Source organism: Stegastes partitus, unplaced genomic scaffold (assembly GCF_000690725.1).
Source record: "Stegastes partitus isolate 25-593 unplaced genomic scaffold, Stegastes_partitus-1.0.2 Scaffold2036, whole genome shotgun sequence".
NCBI classification, from domain to species: domain Eukaryota; kingdom Metazoa; phylum Chordata; class Actinopteri; family Pomacentridae; genus Stegastes; species Stegastes partitus.
This window is the reverse complement of record NW_007579767.1, coordinates 64,861-85,026: the sequence shown is the minus strand read 5'-3', so window position 1 is coordinate 85,026 and position 20,166 is coordinate 64,861. Positions and strand designations below refer to the sequence as shown.

At 39.0% G+C, this 20,166-nt stretch overlaps 2 protein-coding genes across 4 annotated transcripts; both read left to right on the top strand.

Moving 5' to 3' along the window:
• Positions 1 to 4,170: 4,170 nt before the first annotated feature.
• Positions 4,171 to 8,847, top strand: ctsh (cathepsin H). The gene is made up of 12 exons (XM_008303573.1): positions 4,171 to 4,306; positions 4,484 to 4,515; positions 4,663 to 4,768; positions 4,857 to 4,927; positions 5,033 to 5,137; positions 6,673 to 6,759; positions 6,871 to 6,926; positions 7,016 to 7,097; positions 7,206 to 7,274; positions 7,358 to 7,464; positions 8,281 to 8,406; positions 8,495 to 8,847. Exons 1-12 carry the CDS (start codon positions 4,246 to 4,248, stop codon positions 8,562 to 8,564), a joined length of 972 nt encoding a protein of 323 aa, XP_008301795.1. The 5' UTR covers positions 4,171 to 4,245; the 3' UTR covers positions 8,565 to 8,847.
• A 1,382-nt stretch (positions 8,848 to 10,229) lies between these two features.
• blm (BLM RecQ like helicase) lies at positions 10,230 to 19,506 on the top strand. Of its 3 annotated transcripts, none has more exons than XM_008303572.1 (22): positions 10,230 to 10,566; positions 11,203 to 11,263; positions 11,354 to 11,948; positions 12,063 to 12,198; positions 13,380 to 13,483; positions 13,611 to 13,725; positions 13,819 to 14,486; positions 14,888 to 15,064; positions 15,145 to 15,263; positions 15,610 to 15,723; positions 15,845 to 15,943; positions 16,033 to 16,181; positions 16,284 to 16,390; positions 16,786 to 16,946; positions 17,110 to 17,305; positions 17,427 to 17,617; positions 17,701 to 17,845; positions 17,949 to 18,148; positions 18,256 to 18,448; positions 18,560 to 18,682; positions 18,772 to 18,976; positions 19,080 to 19,506. In XM_008303572.1, the coding sequence occupies exons 1-22, from the start codon at positions 10,472 to 10,474 to the stop codon at positions 19,264 to 19,266; spliced, it is 4,140 nt and encodes a 1,379-aa protein (XP_008301794.1). In that variant the 5' UTR covers positions 10,230 to 10,471; the 3' UTR covers positions 19,267 to 19,506. The 3 variants fall into 3 exon arrangements, with proteins under 3 accessions (XP_008301794.1, XP_008301793.1, XP_008301792.1); XM_008303571.1 differs by having other exon boundaries at positions 18,769 to 18,976; XM_008303570.1 differs by having other exon boundaries at positions 11,203 to 11,948; positions 18,769 to 18,976.
• Positions 19,507 to 20,166: the final 660 nt, after the last annotated feature.

Below are 20,166 nucleotides of genomic sequence, written 5' to 3'. Positions count from 1 at the left end.
TGACATGGCCATATTCCTTATTAATTTGTTACCTTAATGAGCATCTTCTCTATAAGTTAATGATCTCAAGGACTAGTTTATGTCTCCTTCAATACAGGTTGATGTCCTTTTAGTAAATTATGACCCCATTTAGAGTAAAATAGACAATAAAGCATCATGTACTTTACGCTTCATTGTACCTGTTTGCTACTGTATGGCTGTTTATAGTGTTCTCCATCAGATCCATCCAGTTTCAAACTACCAAGACTGCGATTACCAAATCCCAAACTAGTCACTTGAAAACAATAATCCATGGGCGCCGCTGTAGCTCACCTGGTTGAGCTGGCGTCCCATGAACAAGGGCTATAGTCCCCGATGCGGAGGTCATGAGTTCGAATCCTGCTCATGGCCCTTTTCCGCAGGTCCTTCCCCAATTCTTCTCCCCCACTTTCCTGTCTCTCTCTCAACTGCACTCTCAAATAAAGGCAAAAAAAATAACTTTGGAAAAAAAAAAACAGTAATCCACAAACTAATGCATGATGTCACGGTGCTACATCCATGTTTTATATACAGTCAGTGGCACTGATCATATGTGACAGGATGTGATGAAAACACTGAACTGTCTGTGCCGACTTAATAGCTTGTAAAGTTTTAGAATCATTCAGCGTTTTTTTCAAAAACATAGAGGTTCTTTCCTGCCCAGTAGTAAATGTTTACCAAGGCCTGGTAATGGTCCACAGCCCAGAGGTTGGGAACCTCTGCTCTAACATATGTCTTCAATCACCTGAAACTGATGAAGTTTTAAGTGTGTTTTTGTTTGTTAAATAGCGATACTCTCCTTTAGTAGCCTGTTGACACATGAGGTGTCTACATTCACCTTAGACACCTCGGATCAATTAATAGAATCCGTTGTATGACAGAGAACGTTTACACCATCGTAGATTGGTGTGATTTAAGGATTAGTCATCTGAATTTTTTTGTTACACTCAAGGTACACGAGTACAATGAGATTTCCCTTTGCTTGAATTACTTGCTTTTTTTTTTTTTTTTTTTTGCTTGAATTACTTGCTTTTTTTTTTTCTTTTTTTAAATTCAAACTCATGAAAAAAGATCACACGCAGTGGTAAGTGTTGTACCTTCAGGTTCGGGTTCTACTTCTGTAGAGTAAAAGGTTGTTGCTCTTCTGTAATTAAAAGACAATCTGTCCTTTTTGCTGTTCCAGTGATTGTGGAACGTGACTGTATATCACTCTGTTATATGCATTGCTGTTAAAAACTATGATAAAATGTATGTGAATGACCTCTGCCTGCAGCATTCAAACACTATTTTTGTAGTAGTATAAGAGAGAGTGACCTGCTCTTTATATGAACATGGGAAAGTATTTTGTACTTTGTTGTTAATTCACTTCACTGAGATGTGCTGTACATTTTGTACATGCAACCTGGCATATTTCTCAACGTGGAACAGTGTAATCCTTTCAAAAACAAGTTGTATCTCAAGCTTAACACGAAATGCTACAACAGTGTGGTCTTGAAAACCATGACTTAGAGGTAGGAGACAACTTTCAAAGTGTTTTGCATTTATACTGTAATCCTGTCTATAACCATTTCTGTTAGCAGGAATATAGTAACGTAGTGCTTATTCTGTGAATATTTGTATGTATTTTTACTATGTATGTACAGTACACTTTTGAAGCTCATGTGGTAGGCATGCAACACCTTCACAGACAGAATAATACTATATACTTATACTGTATACACTTATACATGCACATACTCTTATAAGGTATATAAACAAATAAACATTTTGCTGTTAGCAATACCCAGTGGTATGAAAATTATCTTTCAACCCTCATGTTTCCACAGCTTAAGAAATATTCCCAGTTTTGTAAGAAAAAAATAAATAAAACAGTATAAAAGATATGAAGATGACAATAACAACAAATAAACAAAAATATGTTTCCCAGTTACCTCTTGCTAATAAATCCATTTTATCTCAGGGGCAGTTTGTCTCAAGTGTTTTTGTAGATCATCTATCAGTTGACGTCATGCTCTTCTAATATGATGAAATAAAAATATAATATCAAAGTTTTTTTTAATCAATAAAAGCAGCTCTTCATCCTGGCAAACAAAAATGCACAGCAAAAAAAAAAAAGTGTAAAATCCTGATTTTATGTCAAATATACAAAAAAAATGAATATTATAAATTTTCACAGACCTAACGCACAAACTAAACACGCACTTGTAACATCTTAAAGTTCATTATTTTGGAACAAACACAGTTCCTGTTGATGCTGAAGTTACTAATAGCATGTAATATGTTCCATTATAATGATTAAGGGAAAATCTGTTCATTCCAGGTCTACAGGTGGCAGTTGCAGTCACGGTTTGACTCTGTTTCTTTGTTTATATGATATAAATCTTTACACATGGTTGGATTAACCTGAATTAGCCTTTATTTTATATGTAATATTACAACTGTAGTCTAAACTAAAATGGAGTTATAGGCTATTTTCATGCTCTAACAGGCAAAAAAAAGATTTGGCAATGATGAAGAAACTGGCCTTAAATGATGAAAGTGATGCAATTTTATTTTATTTTTTTAAATGCATGAATAACATACAAGCAATCAATAAACAGTGAACCTGAGGGGGGATTTTGGTGGTTGTTTTTGTTTTCTTGGGTTGTTAACATTAGTCCTTCAATTCATCCTATATGCTTCATGCCAGCACAATATTTTTTTTTACTAGATCACCATATAACTCTCAGAAAACCCTCCAGCTAAAACAAAATGCTGCCATGAGAGTATTGATGGGAAATAGCAAGACAGAACATATTTCTCCCATATTGGTTTCTCCTCATGGGCTCCCTGTAAAGTCCAGAACAGAATTTAAGTTCTAAACTTCTCCTAAAATACAAAGTCCTGAATGGCCCAGCTAAATCATATGATGAAGTCCTTATTGTATGATATTATCCCAACACAGTACTTTGCTCCCATACTGCAGTTTGCAGTGTTACTAGTGGGGGGAAACATCCAATTAATTCAAGCATTCCTAGCTAAATTGTTGTCAGGATTTTTTCCCCCCAAAAAAGTTCTGAGAGAGTTCTGCAAAATTCTTCTGTTTCCACGGGATATTTTTCTTTTACTTTCAAGAAGCTTTTTTTCTAAAAACAGAATGTTGCACTGAGAACGCTCTTTTATTGCCGTCATGTGACTCTGTAGAACGTTTTATAGATTCAGTAGTGTGTTCCCTCAACAACATCCCCAAACATCCTCAGAACATCGCAGCCCGAATGTTCCACCTTTGTTAATATATCACATCACAGAAATGTCTTACAAAGGACAGCCTGATATCTGAGGTCTCAATACTGTCAATAAAATTCTGTCATATGCTTCTTCTACAAAAAGGCAAAATGTTCCACCTTTAACCTCTTAAGACGCAAGCTTTTGTTTTATATGCTTTTTTTAAAAAAAATTCTCTTTGCTATTTCATCTGATCAAAAAGCAGACGAAGAAAAAATGTAAAAAACATAAAGAAAACAAACATATATTTAAAAATATTTTTTACAAATAAAAATAAAAAACAAAAGTAATCAAACAATAATAATAAAATGTTAAAAATGTAAAATAATAATAATAATAATAATAATAATAATAATAAAATTTTAAAAATTAATGACTGTGGTAATATAACCCAAACTGTGATGTCCATGCATGTGGACACCAGGAACAATGCATGGTTTTTATAGTAACATCATTGGAAATGAAAATAGTCTTAAAAACGTTTTCCTTTAAAATAAAATCATTATTAGAACTTATAGGTAATGTTATCCGATGTTGTGGAAACGTTCCTTACCAGCTGGGTTATCAAATGACCTCTGCTTCTGTTGTTACTTTAAGCAAACTTTACATTTATTTTTTTTTAAAAGGGGGAATTTCCAGCTCATGGTTACTGAAATAGTCTCTGATATGAATGCTAAATACAAACCAATGTATTTTCCTTCGCTACCCAGCAGGAACTTTTCCCTGCATCCACTGTTTAGTCTACTAGCAGTTAGAACCTCTGGATATCTTATTGGTGACTTATTAGTGAGTGAATGTGACTGTGCATATCTCGGGAGGTGTCATATTCAGATCTGATCAGGCAGCTGTTCACCTCGTGACCGTCTCATCTGTTGTTTCATTCCTGTTTCAACTCTTGGGTTTCACTTCAGTTCCACCCGCCTGCCGTTGTGATCAGCTGCAGCTTTCACTGAACTAAGCAACATGATTTTACTTGTGTTTGCTTTGGCGTCTGTAACTTCAGCTTTTCCTCTGTCTGAACAAGGTAAGCTGCTCTGATCGTCCGCTTTTCTCAACGCACTTACACGTCTGGTTGTGTTATTCGCGTTAAAGCGCACTTTCACTTTCATTCTTCTTCTTTTTTTGCGCCACGGCGTCTGTTTTGTTTTTCTCTCTTATTGTTCTGTATCAGTGATAATTTGATGCTATGGATTGTTTTCAGACGAGTTTCACTTCAAGTCATGGATGGTACAGGTGAGTCAGATCTGCCTGTAAACTCTGTATCTATCTAAAAAGTATATGCATGTTAGGAGGAAGTAATGTGAAATGAAAAATCACAGTCATCGTGTTGCCTAACTGCAGCTGTTCACCCCTCATATACACAATCTGTCCCATGTGCAGCACAACAAAGTGTACAACATGCAGGAGTACCACCAGAGACTCCAGATCTTCACAGAGAACAAGCAGAGGATTGACAAACACAATGAAGGAAATCACTCTTTCACAAGTAGGAGCTCTCTGGATTTACAGCTACACTTTTACAGCTTCCACATTAAAAATGCTTGTTGCTGAAGTTCATCTCTTCCCTCCTGCAGTGGCCCTGAACCAGTTTTCTGACATGACATTTGGTGAATTCCGAAAGTCGTTCCTCTGGTCTGAACCACAGGTAACGCCCTCCATACAAGAAGTAGTTTTACAAAGATGGTGGTGATGGGGATTTTTCTTTTTTTCTTTTTGGCAGGAAGTGATTTTTACATTGTGCTTTTTGCAGAACTGCTCTGCTACCAAGGGGAACTACGTCAGCAGCAACGGACCACATCCAGACTCCATCGACTGGAGGAAGAAAGGAAATTATGTGACAGATGTGAAGAATCAGGTGAAGCTTAACACAAATATTCACATGCACTTTTTATTTTTTATGGACCTCCAGAGGTAGAAGAAGTAATCCGTTTAAGTAACAACACAACAATGTAGAATTACTCTGTTAGAAGTAAAAAGTCCTGCTAATAGAAAAGTATTATCATTCAAATACATTTAAAGTAAAGAAAGTAAATGCATTCATTTTGCAGACTTGCCTATTATTGGATTAGAATTGTGCTGCATTAAAGGTCCCATATTATATCCAGTTAATCAAAGTGTCACGTGCCCCCAGAGTGTGTATTTTCAATTCCAGCTTATATTATTGAACAAATCTTTAATTCTGTCATGACTATAATACCCCTGATTTTAGCCGTGTTCAAATTGGGCCCATTTCAGTGGCTGTACCTTTAAATCCAACTGTTCAGAGACACATTTTCTGATCCATGCGGAAAAAAGGAGTGAGAGGTTGGTCTTTTCTCATGTGTTGTGGATCTCAGGACTCACTGAGGACATGTAAATATGTTAAATACCAAGTAAACATAGAGTAATGTGACACATTTAATGTGTGTTTTTTTGAGGGGGGGTTGTTTGTTTTTTTAAAATATTGAAGTTATCATAACTTGTCTAGGAGTTTGCATGTTCCCCCCGTGCAGCGTGGGTTCTCTCCGGGTTCTCCAGCTTCCTCTCACAGTCCAAAAACATGTTGAGGTTAATTGGTGATTCTAAATTGTCTGTAGGTGTGAATGTGAGTGTGCTTGGTTGTCTGTCTCTAAGTGTAGCCCTGGTGACCTGTCCAGGGTGTCTCCTGCCTTCACCCTGAGTCAGCTGAGATAGACTCCAGCCCCCCATGACCCTAGTGAGGATTAAGCGGTGTATAGATGATGGATGGATGGATAATTCATCTATCTAGTGAACTGAATCTTCAAAGTAACTAACAAGTTATCGGCTTCATGTAAAAAGTTCAATATTTGCCTGGGAATTGTAGTTGAATGGAAGTATAAAGAAACACATAACAGAAGTATTGAAGTAAAGTACAAGTGCAGCAAAATTGTACTTAAATACAGTACTTGAGTAAAGCTATTCAGTTACTTTCCACTACTGTGAGTCTCAGCTGTCGTGAACACGGTTGCTGAGTTAGACAGCAGATTATAAGAGTAGTTTTAGTGTGTTCACAATGGAAATACAAACAACACAAAGTATGCATGAAAGAAAAAAGAAAAAAACCTTTGATTGGGCACGAATCTCCCACAATGCAATGAGAAATGGAGGCGCTATTGACAGCTGGAAAATATGTGGTGCTGGACCGGTGCCATTGTTGCTGTCGTGATAAAAAGGCTTATTGTTGCAGATTAAGGAGAGTGTATGAATTTTTTCCAGCCTCCAAATGGAGGTCGTGGAGAACAAATATGGTACCTACAGTTAAAAAGAAAAAAGAATTTACCTGAAGGTTGTTTGAACATTTATTTCCATGCATCCACCTCTTCATATACAACCTTACTTCACGTTTTACTTCACGAAATAATGTCTTTTCATCTTTCTGTTGCACCAAAGGGAGGCTGTGGTAGCTGCTGGACTTTTTCCACAACTGGCTGTCTGGAGTCCGTCACTGCTATCGCCACTGGAAAGCTCGTGCCACTGGTAATTTAATTTCACTTCTTCATCAAAACTGCTGCTCTTGCTTAAAAACAAAATCTCATATTGGGCAAAGAGTATTTACTGTAATCTTGAGCTACTTCCCGTTGCACCCAGGCAGAACAGCAGCTGGTGGACTGCGCCCAGGATTTCAACAACCATGGATGTAATGGGTCAGAGCCAAACATAGGTTTTCTTCTTTCTTTGATAATTTGTGCAAATCAGTCACAATTTTATACCAAGATCTTAATTTGTCTTTCAGCGGTCTTCCCAGTCAAGCATTTGAATACATCATGTACAACAAGGGGCTGATGAGGGAGCAGGACTATCCATACAAAGCTGTTGTAAATAATCAGCTACAGTGATATTGGCACAAACTAAATATCAAACATACATGCCTGTAAATAACATATTTAACAGCTTTTGATCTCTACTATTTTTTGGTATATTAGGAGGGTAAATGTACGTATATACCACATCTGGCTGCTGCTTTTGTGAAGGAGGTGATGAACATAACCGCGGTAAGTGACCATTAATGTCTTTCTTCAAACTAAAAGTCTGTATTGAAGTGAGAGATCGATGACGTTATTCTCTTACCCGTCAGTACAATGAGATGGAGATGGTGGACGCTGTCGGCACACGCAATCCTGTCAGCTTCGCCTTTGAGGTGACCCCTGACTTCATGAGTTACCACAAGGGCGTGTACACCAGGTGAGACGAGCTTATAGAAATCTCTTTTTTTTTTACTTTTATAAATAAGTGAACGCAGTGAGGTGTTGAATGACTCAAACAAATACAATTAATGCTTCACTTTTTTCCCATAAAAAGCCCCACATGTACTGTTTAAGCCCAAAGTTTTGTTGTAGTGTTTTACAACTTTTCGGGAAATGTCACTTTAAATGAACCTTTAGGAAAAATCAAGAGATATTCAGTCCAAGTATGTTAAAACACAAGCATTTATGTATTTAAAATCATTTATTTAACTCTTTACAACAAAGCCTGAGGAGAATTTGTCTGTCTCATATTAGTTTAGATAGATTTCTACAAAGAAATGCACTTCACGTTTAGCTTTTCCAGCACTACATACTATCCATTTATTGGACATTTGACACACATGAAATACTATATGAGACTGCTCTACTTACATTTTATTAGAATTGTACAAATCAATATGAAATTTACCCCCAACAAATGCTGTCAAATGAGAATATCCTGATAAAAAGGAATCACAATAGTCCAGCCTGCAAGTAAAAAGATGCATGGACTAGTTTTTCGGCATCACTCTGAGACAGGATGTTCCTAATTTATGAAATGAAACAAGGATGTAAGAATGGTTTATTATATTCTATTTGATTTAAAAGGCTTTTCTGCACTTTCAAGTGAATAAAAGTCATGTGAACTAAAACAATAGCTGATTCAGTCAGTCAGTGAGGTAGTCAGGTTATTTAGAGGTCTAGTTCCTCATTCCTTATAAAAGCAGCTGTGTGTATGAAGCTGAATAAAACTTTCCTCTCTTCCTGCTTTCAGCACTAAGTGCCACGACACCACAGACAAAGTGAACCACGCAGTTCTAGCTGTCGGCTACGGACAAGAGAACGGTACCCCGTACTGGATAGTAAAGAACTCATGGGGCTCCGGCTGGGGCATGGACGGGTACATTTTCTATTCATTCAAATTACTCATTCTGTTACTGAATGTATGCAAACTAAAGAAAGGTAACAACACTGTTCTCTTTTTCTAGATATTTCTTCATTGAACGTGGGAAGAACATGTGTGGACTCGCTGCCTGCTCATCTTTCCCAGTGGTGTGATTTTTACATGATTGTGCACTAAAAAGGGATGAAATTTTTTAATCATACAGGGATATTTTTTGTGATTGTTTTGCTTTGAGTGTAGGCAGTTTTTTCTATGGACAGTGTGTTTCTGCACAAGGGAATATGTCTTAATCTCCACTGAAGCACTATGACAGGACCATCGGGCCGTACTGAGATCAAATACACTATAATATCAGTACATCTGAAATAATCACTCAACTATCAATCTTTTGAATAATGATGTGTGTAAATTTCACAAATAAAATCAACTTAATCTGTGTGTTTGAGTCTTTGACAACAATATGTTACATATACCTAAAAGGTACCCACGATGAATACAGTAATAATGATTGAGGAAGTTATAATGATGAAATGAACATTACAGAAAGATAGAAATGACTGCAAACAACAAAGAAAACAAAAAAATATACACTTTTTACTGAGCTTTTGTGCAAAGATGCAGCAGACAATAGTCAGACTTGAGATTAAGACACTTGAGACAGATAATTTATCTGCTAACTGAAGTTGGTGCGCTCATGAAATAACATAGAAGTATTTACTTTTTCAGACTAAAGCAAAAGGTGGAGTGAAAAATCTCTTTGCTTGCCTTACTCCAGAAGAAAACTTAAACCTTCATTCTGCAAACTGGGGTACCTGCAGATCCCAGATGTGTATTTTTTGTTTATTTTGTCATTCCAGTTTTCAGAACTTTGTCAATAACTTTCTACAATTCCACAGTTTCATCTAGCAGAAGCTTTTATCCAAAGCGACGTTTCTACGTATTCGATTTTAATAGAATGTAAGGGGAGTATGGATCTGTTGTTCTTTAATTCATGTGGGGCCTGACTTAAAGTATGGAGCTATATCAGGTGAATAGGAACACTCTTTCATTTATGCAGCATGGAAATGACCCTGGTTGGTTTCACCATATAAATATATCATAAATAATGTTTACGTGAAACTGCTGAAAACTGAATCATGTGAGAATAAATGATTTTAGGTAAACGTTTAAATACTTTTTTTTTTTTTTTTTTTACGGGAAAGTATATTATAGTCTTACATACTAGAGCAATTAATGTAACATTCATTTTTTTCAGATCACATTAATTTCATAACTTACAATGTTTTCTTAGAAAATAGATTAACCTCTTGCTGTCATGGCTTTTTCTTAATGTGCCTTGATAAAATGAGAATAAGAGTGTAACAGCTACAGTGATGTTTTCCTGTTAAAATTCAGTGCAGAATGTAGCAGAATTTGGTATAAAATTGCGACCACAGTCAGTTTCCAGCCGACAACTTGATAAACTCTTTCTCTTATGAAATCAGGCACCATGTTTTTGCCAATTATTATTATCACTAGTCAGCAGGGGTCACTGCGTGTTACCATGGAAACATAGGTGTCACTTCTAAGTTAGCCAGAGGTACAGTGGCTGACTTTCCAGTGTTAAAGTAAGTTTTTTGGTTTAATAAAGTGTTGCAACTTGCTTCAGGCCACTCTGAGTGTATTTGGTTCATTTTAGTCTGGATTTCTATTAAAAAAAACAAAAACGCATATCTTCTGAGTGAACGTGGTAAGACTACAGTTCCCAGAATCCTCCTTGTCCTTCAGTGCCGACCAATAAGAAGTCTGTTTGTTGATTGGGCGCAAACTCCGCCGTCTTTGTATTTTGTACTCGAGCAGTGATTAGCCTTGAGGTTCAACTATTAATTTACAGACGGCTAAGTTTAATGACCTGTACCGAGTTACAACATAGAGCAGACACAAACAGTGTGCCAGCCTGCGGAGAGTTATTTTATTTCGTGTCTTGTGCAATGCTGAAGAAACTGGCTTCTCTGGCCACTCTTCATGAACTGAGCTCGACTTGCTAGTAGCTAACACTTGCTAGCTCAGCTTCTCAACAACAATGTCCGGTCTTCCACAAAATAACCTGAAGGAACAACTGGCGAGGCACAGCAATGCTGCTCAAAGCAAGCTGTCTCTGGCTAAACCTAAACCGGGGTAAGTAAGGTTAAACTACCACGAGGGGGGGAAACCCAGCTAACAGTTAGCCCTGAGCTGTCAGCTATGCTAACTGAACACTCCTCAGTAGTGTTGGCACAAGAAGGGATATTAACACTTACTGCTTACTACTTACTCACTTACTGCTGCTTCAGACCACGTATCCAGAAGTAGTTTCACACCGCTGCATGAGCATTTTCAAGTCGCACTGTAGACAGTTTGGCACGAAAAATGTTTCTGTTCAGCTGTTTCCTGCAGCAGCAAACAAACAATAGACACACAGTAAGTCCACAATCATTTAAAGCTAATCAGTAAGTATTTTGCACTGCCGGGTATAGTCACTTGTACCCACTGAAAGGTCTGACCTGTCATCCCGGGACTCCACCTGCTGCAGCTGCACCAGGTTGGTGCGAGCTCCCCGGAAACAAATCCGCCATGACGGCGTTGAGTAGTTTATATATGTTAGTGTTTAGACAGAATCACTGGCAGCTGTTCTCATCAGATTGTTGAATAGAAAGAAAAAACACAAGTGTCATTCAAGAATAGAGCTGTCTGTTGAATGTGTCATAACACTTCTATCTTCTGAGTGTCATGTTTTATTTTCATAACATCATGCCTATTATGTGTATTTTTCAGGGCCTTTTCTTTCAAAAAGAAATCCTCATCAGGTACGACCAAAGTGGAACTCCCTACCAAGGTAATCAGCTCAAATGTTTTGGCAAGCAGGAATGGCAATGTCCCTAAGAACAGTTTGGTGACTAAATCTCCTTTGACATTTCCAAACAAGCTTGACAGACCTCAAAAGTCCAATATCAGCAGCTTCTTCCCTGTAAGTTCAAAATGTGAATCAGACTCCATCAGCCAAGCAGCTAACCCTTCTCCAGCATGTCAGACTGCTCCAGCAGTGTCTGGTTTTAAGGTGACTCCAGCTCCAACGAAACCAGATCCAGAGTTTTCTAGTGGCAAAGGAATCATTTCCACAAGTCTGGATGAATCTCTTGGTGTCCCTATGGACGACTGGGACGATTTTGATGACTTTGAAACGCCTGCCAAAACCAAAAATGACTCATTCAGTTCAGAGAAATCAGGAAAAAGCAGCAAGCTACTGTCATGTCCTACTGAAGAAAAAGCAAAATTTGCAGGGAAACTAAACCATGATGCCTCGCCTGAGAGACTCAGCAACAAGACTGGTGAGCAATCTTGTATGGAAACAGATGAGCCAGAGTACAGTGTTGACAAAGCTGCAGTTTCACAATGTCCTAGTGTGGAGGATTCCCCCGTTAAAATGACCAGAAGACGTACTGCTGCACACCTGAAGTCTGCCATTAGTGATAGTGAAGAAGATAGCAATGCTGTGCCGGAACCCTTTGAAGACAGGACAGGTAACTATTTTATCTTATTTGTACTTGACAGCAGATACAAACCCTGAAAGCACTGAAGTATAAAAAAAAAAAAAACGCACACAGGCTAATATGAGATATCTGCTGGCTTTTCAGGCAGTGAGAAAAAATGGATAGACCCAAAGGTAATCGATCTTGACTACAACTCGGAGCTTGAAGACGACTTTGATTGCGTTCCCCCTTCACCAGTCAATGATGAGATCTCTTATACAACCTCTGTAAAGGAGAAAAGGTCAGTATTTACATTTTGTTAATGTATTTTACCTCTGTTCTCATAATTTACAGTGTATACATGGTCGAGAATGAGTTGATTCTTAAAGCATACTTAGAGTTTTTTTTAATAGTCTGTAGTCTGTAGCTTTTCTTCCCAACTCTTAGCTATGTTGTTTTTTTTTTTCCTCGGTTTTTTTGTTATGAGCTCTGAGTAAAAGAATCTGTAAGTTGCTACACCTGTTGTTATACAAATCAAATGATTAGATTGTACCACTAGACGAATGCATGACCACGACGGTTGGTCATGGCCAGTGATTTTACTCCTACGTCACAGGAGCACCCTAACCATATTAGTTTTGACAGTACATTTATTACAGGGGCCACATTTTTGCTGACGGTAATTCTTGAGTGCCTCACATCATTTTAATCATCTGCAAATCGATACGATCATAGGTACAGCCTATGATATTGTATATAGTGTCATAGGTACGGCCCTCTCATCTCTACAGGATATCTGTCATCAAAGATGGCTCAGAAAGGCCAACGACATTATCAGGGACTCCACCCACCAGCACCAAACCCAGCAACGCCTTTTCATATTCCTGCTGCTCGGCAGACGTTACATAAGACTGACACACAGAACCTCAAGGTGTAGAGACAGTTTATACCATTTAGCCATAATACTGATTAACATTTCCAAGCCACTGCTCCACCCCTCAATTCCTCTTTCCACGTCATCAACCCAAGGACTTGCTGCAGTCTCACAATGTTGGATTTTATTTTATTTTTTGCTTATCTTGATACTTTAAACCATGAATGTTGCACATGCTTTTTTACACATAGTTTTTGTGTGCATACACTTTGCACTGTTCTTTGCATATTTGTCTCCGTCAATATATATGAGCAGAGAATTTTAGGTGAGTGCGTTCTGTAAATGGGTTGATCACGGCACTAGTTAGAGAGACTGCAAGGTCTGATAACTTTTATTGATGCATATGGCAAAAAAAAATCTTTGAATCCTTTGGTTGCTATCATTGTCATGGCAACGTCCTTAATTTTGCATGTTTTATTGACCTGTATTATAGACTTGATATTAAAGAGAAGTAAAAATATTTTAAAAATAACCAAAGAACAACCTCTAATGAATGTGTCTCACGCCCTGCAGTCAGCAGGACTTAACATTGCTTTCTTTTCAAACAGACCAAAATCCGCTGATGTTCAAAGTAGAGACATTCCTGTGCAATCAAAGGGTCCCGTCACAACACTACATGAATCCTCGCATCTCCAGGCAAAAGACAAAACAAGTGGGTTTCATGCCTTTTTCTGATTTGAACAAAACATCAGCTCATTTTAACATAAAAAAATGTTGTTTGTTAATGATTTTGTCAGTTCATTTGACTTTTTTTTTGTTTGTTTTTGTACACCTGACAGATGAACAGCTCTTTAGTATCATGGAGTCCATTTGTGCTCTTGTTGATTCCATCCCTGAACATGAACTAATAGCTCTGACCTGTGGAAGTGAACTTTTACTGAAGAGGGCTCAAAGGTGTGTTCATTTAAGTCAAAAACAGCTTTGTTGTTATTCATAATGTTTGATGATTTCTCAGTGTGACTGCAGTCATCTGTCTTCTTCCTGCAGGAAAAGGATTCTTGCAACTGGCGGTAACTCTGTGTTTAGGATGCAGCAGCCTGACAGCACTGTGACTTCTGAATCTAGCTTTAAAGAAACGTCATCTTCTAGCTGTGGTACCTTTAGCGTTGTGTCACACAACAGCTCTGTGCCTTTGGACACCATGAAGCCTCCTCAGCTCAGGAGATCTTCAGTCATCTCTCTGGATTATGAGTCTGATCACTCTGACAGTATTATTGATTTAAAGCCCTTGAACAGCAAGACTAGCACAACAGTATGTGTGGAAAATGAGAGCGCTTGTGACTCTCCATCAGGCCACAGCCTCACAAAGACATCTTTCAATTTCTCTAAGAAACAGAGCATAGATCTTGAGGACTCAGATCTGTTTTTCTCACCCATGAAGCCAGAGATTGTAAAAAAAACTAATACCCCACCATTCACAGCCGCAGAAGATATAGAAGAAGATGACTTTTACAATGACGACTTTGACATAGATGACTTCAATGACTCTGACATTCCGGAGTACTTCGACGAACCCTCGACTTCATCAGCTTCTACACAGAACTCCAGCACTGTGACGACAACAGTGAAGGAGGGCGGCCCAAGCAAGTTCTCATGGGAGAAGAAACCAACGACACCTGCTTCTGCACCGAAGCCTTCAAAGATTTGTTCCCCAGGCAAGTCAACGAGGGCTTAAAAAAAAATAGGAATCACAGTTTATGGAACATTTTATGAAAATACTTGTATGTGTGCTCATGAAATGGCACTATATTGAAATCAAGAAATCATTTGCGTCAGATTCTTTACAAATTTTTTATTTTTACCTTCATTCAACATTATTTTTTATCAGCCTATATACAACCAGACAGTCTTGTTAAGTTTAGTGTGTCATAAAACTGATATCAGACGTGAAATCCTGTAGGCATGCTAAATAGTCCTACTTTTAGCCGACAACACAGAAGCTGTTTGGATGTCATTGATGAATACAGAGCCCGATTTAGGGAGGGATTTGTCGTGTAGGTCAATGTTTAGATGGTGTTTTTTCACTATCGCATGTTTTGTGTCTTTTTTTTTGCAGAGCCCACCTTCAAAAACCCAGCTCACGATCGCTTCAGAGGGTTCAACTTCTCCCATTCACAAGAGATGATGAAAATCTTTCACAAGCGTTTTGGACTTCATCAGTTCAGGTTTAATCAACTGGAAGCGATTAACGCCACAATTCTGGCAGAAGACACATTTGTTTTGATGCCCACAGGTTAGTTGAAGCACATTTAATGTAGCTGTGGAACAAGTGCAGCGAAGATGTCCAAACCTCTCAAACTGATGTATTTTTAGGTGGGGGTAAAAGCTTGTGTTACCAGCTGCCTGCCTGCATCTCACAGGGAGTCACTGTGGTTATTTCCCCACTCAAGTCGCTCATTGTAGACCAGATCCAGAAACTCACCACCCTGGATGTAAGTATATTTACTTCCACTGGTCTGAAATTGTGCAAATTTAGAGCTGCAATGATAAGATGAAGGATTAATCTGTAAATTAAAGATTAGGAAAAATATTTTGATTGCATTTTCTCACATTTGAGAATTTTGGTATTCTATTGTAATACATGCATTACATTAGGGATTTGGACTTGTGGTCAGTCAAAACAAGACATTTAATGGTGTCATCTTGTCTGTGGGAAATCGTGATGAACATTCTTAAATGTTCTCTGATGCTTTAAAGACAAAATCAGTGATTAGAAAATATTTATCAGATAAATAAAAATAATCCTAGATGCCCTATATTCATTTGTTTTGTTTTTAGATTCCAGCAACAAGTCTGTCTGGAGACAAAAGTGACAGTGAAGCTGGAAGGATTTATATGCAACTTTCCAGGAAAGACCCCATTATTAAACTGCTCTATGTCACACCTGAAAAGGTGAGCTTTTCGTGACTCGCACATACATAGTATAAGCTTTGTTAAATGTCTTTTCTTGTTGTCATTTACTATGATTTTCGAACACTTTAATGACTGATGCATCTTTTTCTTTCCTTCCAAGGTCAGTGCAAGTAACAGGTTAATCTCGGCACTGCAGAACCTGTACGAGCGAGGCCTTCTGGCCCGGTTCGTCATAGATGAGGCTCACTGTGTCAGTCAGGTGTGTTCCTTTGCTCTAACAATCTGCAGTCTGCTTTTATTTTTCGCAGCAGCCGTTGAGAATAATCCAAATTACTTTAAATTTTTCAGTGGGGCCATGATTTCCGTCCAGACTACAAGAAGCTGCATGAACTCCGTCAGAGGTTCCCCAACGTGCCGATGATGGCTCTGACAGCCACCGCTACTCCCCGTGTGCAGAAAGACATCCTCAACCAGCTGAATATGACTCGACCGCAAGTGTATGTGTTCACTTTCTCTTAGATTCATAACTGAAGTGTTGTTTATTGCTGACTTAAGACGGCCATCAGTAACTGTGCATTTTCCATCCGATGTATTTTCAGGTTTACCATGAGCTTCAACAGAATCAACCTGAAGTACTCTGTGTTGCCCAAGAAACCCAAAAAGGTAGACGAGGACTGCATCAGCTGGATCAAGAAGCACTACCCACGTAAATAATTCAGTACTTTTTCTGATCCCAGCGCATGCTATTTTCAGAACAGTGGCGTAACTGCTCTGTTAAAAATTCAACCCTGTATGAACACTTTGAGGTCTGACATGTCTGAATCACGTTGAAGGAACAGAAAGTCAGAACGCATAGCAGTCTGCAGACAAGAAGTCCTCTAGATGATGTTGTATAATCAGTTCTGACACCTCAACAAGATGCTGTTTGGTAACCGCATATTGTGAATGTTTTATGGAAGTAACATTCTTAAGCTACTTTTAATCCATGTTTTATCAAATGATTAGCTGCTTTTATAAGTAGCCTTGCAATGAAAGAATGGGTATTTTGTTTGTTTGTTTGTTTTTAATTATCCAGATTGAAATTGTGTCCACATGTTGCAGGTGACTCTGGAATAGTGTACTGCCTGTCTCGTAATGACTGTGATGCCATGGCAGAGAGTCTGCAGAGAGCAGGGATATTAGCTCTGGCCTATCACGCAGGACTGAGCGACGGTAACAGAGAATATGTGCAGAGCAAGTGGATCAATCAGGACGGTTGCCAGGTCAGTTCAGAACTTAATCATTTCGTAAACTTGGTAGACTAAATGCTTGATGCAAAGTACAAATATTATCATAGCATATTATAAACCCAGTATATGTTTGAAGGATTTAAAGTTTAAGGTGAGACACACTGCACATTGCTTTTGTTTCATGTTTGTCTACCAGGTCATCTGTGCCACCATAGCCTTTGGCATGGGCATTGACAAGCCGGATGTGCGCTATGTGATCCACGCCAGTCTGCCTAAATCAGTAGAGGGTTACTACCAGGAGTCGGGTAGAGCTGGCAGGGACGGAGAGATCTCTCACTGCATTCTCTTCTACTCATACGCTGACGTCCACCGCATCAAGAGGATTATCAGCAGTACGTGGCGAAATTATAAAACTTTCTTTTTGCATTTAAAAGTTATGTGGGTCAGTGTGGTAACTTGGTGATTATATATAATAGTTTATAGTAATCTCATGTTGTGCTTCTGCTCCTACAGTGGACAGAGAAGGTGACAAACACACCAAGGCCACTCATTACAACAACCTGCACAGCATGGTGCACTTCTGTGAGAACATGATGGAGTGCAGAAGAATTCAGCTGCTCGCCTACTTTGGGGAGCTCAAGTTCACCAGCAGCTTCTGTAAAGACCATCCGGACGTCAGCTGTGACAACTGCGCCAAACCCAATGTAGGAGTCATTTCTGCCTTCATTAGTTCTAGAAATAATACCTACCTGGCCATTTCTAAATGTTTAAATGTTTCTGTACGCAGCAATACAAGGTGAGAAATGTGACTGAAGATGTGAAGAAGATTGTGCAGTTCGTCCAGGAGAACTGCGAGAAGGTTGGATCAAGGTTTGGCAGGACGGCTCAGCAGAACCGACTGACACTGAACATGCTGGTGGATATCTTCATAGGTACAGAACTGTGCAAATTCAGTGTGCAAGATGCTGATTTGACCTGTACAGCTCTGTTTGTATTCTAATTGGTCTCATGTTGGGAAACTTTTATTTTTTTCAGGGTCTAAATCTGCCAAGGTACAGACAGGGATGTTTGGGATGGGAGGAGCCTACTCCAGGCATAATGCTGACCGTCTGTTCAAAAAACTGGTGTTGGATAACATCCTGGTTGAGGACCTTTACATCACTAACAACGGTCAAGCTGTGGCTTATATCTCTGCTGGAACAAAAGCCATGAGCGTGTTGTCTGGATACATGCAGGTAACAAGTCATACATCAGGTTTGAGGCAATGTGAAGAATACAACATGAATATTTAAGTGTTACATTTTTCCTCCATTTTCCTCTTTTTTTTTTTTTTGTATCTCAGGTGGAGTTCTATGAGACGGAGAGCGCATCCACCATCAGGAAACACAAGGCTGTGGCCAAGAACGTCTCCCAGAGAGAAAAGATGGTTCAGGAGTGTCTGAAGGAGCTGACTGATCTGTGCAAGCAGCTGGGGAAAGCGTTTGGCATTCATTATTACAACATCTTCTCCACTGCCACCTTGAAAAAGATAGCTGGTAATTTCAAAAGCTACTTCTAAGATTGGTGGACACATAACAACTGATGATGTTTCCTTATTTATAACCAGCATTTTATAAACTGTCACACTTTTTTTTTTCCACAAACAGAGAAGCTTTCCTCTGACCCCGAAGTCCTACTACAAATCGACGGTGTGACCGAGGACAAACTGGAGAAGTACGGAGCTGAAGTCATTCAGGTCCTGCAGAAATACTCTGAGTGGCAGCTGCCCGGTAAGAGCTGAAGTTATGCATATTTTAGCATTTGCACCCTTTACTTGTTTAGTCTTTGTGGTGTTAAAGTTAGATTCTGTCTCAAGCAGAGGAGCAGAATGAGAGCGGTGGAGACGGGTGGATAGACACGACACGAGGCCGAACAAGTGTAAATTACGAGGACGATGAGGACACGGAGTCCTCCACCTACTTCCGTAGCAAGGCTTCACAGGGCCAGAAGAGAAAGAAAGCTCCATTCTTCAAGTATTCCAAGAAGAAGAAAGCATACGGCAACTCAAGCTCCGGTTCTAAAGGGTGTGTGTTGTCTTCACATTTCATACTTGAGGATCATATTTAGCAGAAAGCTTGACAATCCTCTTTGCTTTTTCCCCCTCTTTCTCCTGTGTTGCTGATTCAGTCGTGGCTACAGCAGCAACAAGTCGTGGTCGTCATCCAGCTCCACAGGCGCATCAAAAGGTGCAGGTCGAGGGTTCAGGGCCACAGCCGGAGACACGTCAGCGGGTAGGAGACCAGGAATTCTGGCCGTCCCGACGCCTCAAAGCAACCAGCGACCCTTCTTAAAGCCCTCCTTCTCAACGTCTTAGCCTATGGATCTGACTTCGTAGGGTAGAAAACTACTTTTCCACTACATTTTCAAACCAGTTGAGGTTATCAATTGTTGTAAATTATTTCTCTGTTGTAACACAATTTTATATTAAGACAGTTTATTTAAGCTCTGTACAGTTGATGCATGTTGTCTGTCCCGATTTTATACTGACTGTTGTAAATTGTTGTAAAATTTCCATTTTTTTATATTAAAGAAACTGAAACCCCATTAATAATAATTATTGCTTCAACTTGTATTTGATTTTTTTTTTTTACCCGAGACAAGAAAGTTGAATTTGCATCGTTCCACAAAACCACAGGGGGAGCCGCAACACATTTTTATTTAATGTTTATTTCAAGTTTGAATAGTTTTATTTAATGGCACCAGTTACAAGGGACTATTGGAGAGAAACAATATTTTATACTGACTTGTACAGAAGGTTACCTACAGTACAAACATGGGTTTCGGAATGGATCGGACTGAACAAGAACTGGATTTGGCACATGGATTTATATATATATACTTGTATATTTAACGCAATTAAACAGCAATCTCCAATCCGAGGATAGAACGAGGCAGACTACAGAACACACCACCAGACATGGAGATATGCGCACACGCTTACTCGCGTGTACGCACGGTTGTGTGAGGGTCTGTCTACTGGGAGCTAGCGGAGGGGCAAAAAGCAGAGCGAGATGTCTTCAGTTATGACTCATTTCATCAACCCCTCAGTGCAACAAGCGTCATTCACGATAATGTGACAGGGATTAGATCGCCAATTCAGACTAGATCACTTGATTTTTTTTGGTCGTGTAAACTGATAACTCCTTTCATCACATAAATGTCAACAAAAACCTTAAGAATGATGTTTGAAGAACCACCCTGCTGGACAATCTTT

Coding starts and splice junctions, on each gene's coding strand:
- ctsh (XM_008303573.1), top strand. CDS start 4,246: ATGATTTTACTTGTGTTTGCTTTGGCGTCTGTAACTTCAGCTTTTCCT. Junction 4,928..5,032: donor TCCTCTGGTCTGAACCACAG/GTAACGCCCTCC, acceptor TGCTTTTTGCAG/AACTGCTCTGCTACCAAGGG. Junction 8,407..8,494: donor TCCGGCTGGGGCATGGACGG/GTACATTTTCTA, acceptor CTCTTTTTCTAG/ATATTTCTTCATTGAACGTG.
- blm (XM_008303570.1), top strand. CDS start 10,472: ATGTCCGGTCTTCCACAAAATAACCTGAAGGAACAACTGGCGAGGCAC. Junction 16,391..16,785: donor GATCAAGAAGCACTACCCAC/GTAAATAATTCA, acceptor CACATGTTGCAG/GTGACTCTGGAATAGTGTAC. Junction 18,977..19,079: donor TCAAGCTCCGGTTCTAAAGG/GTGTGTGTTGTC, acceptor TTGCTGATTCAG/TCGTGGCTACAGCAGCAACA.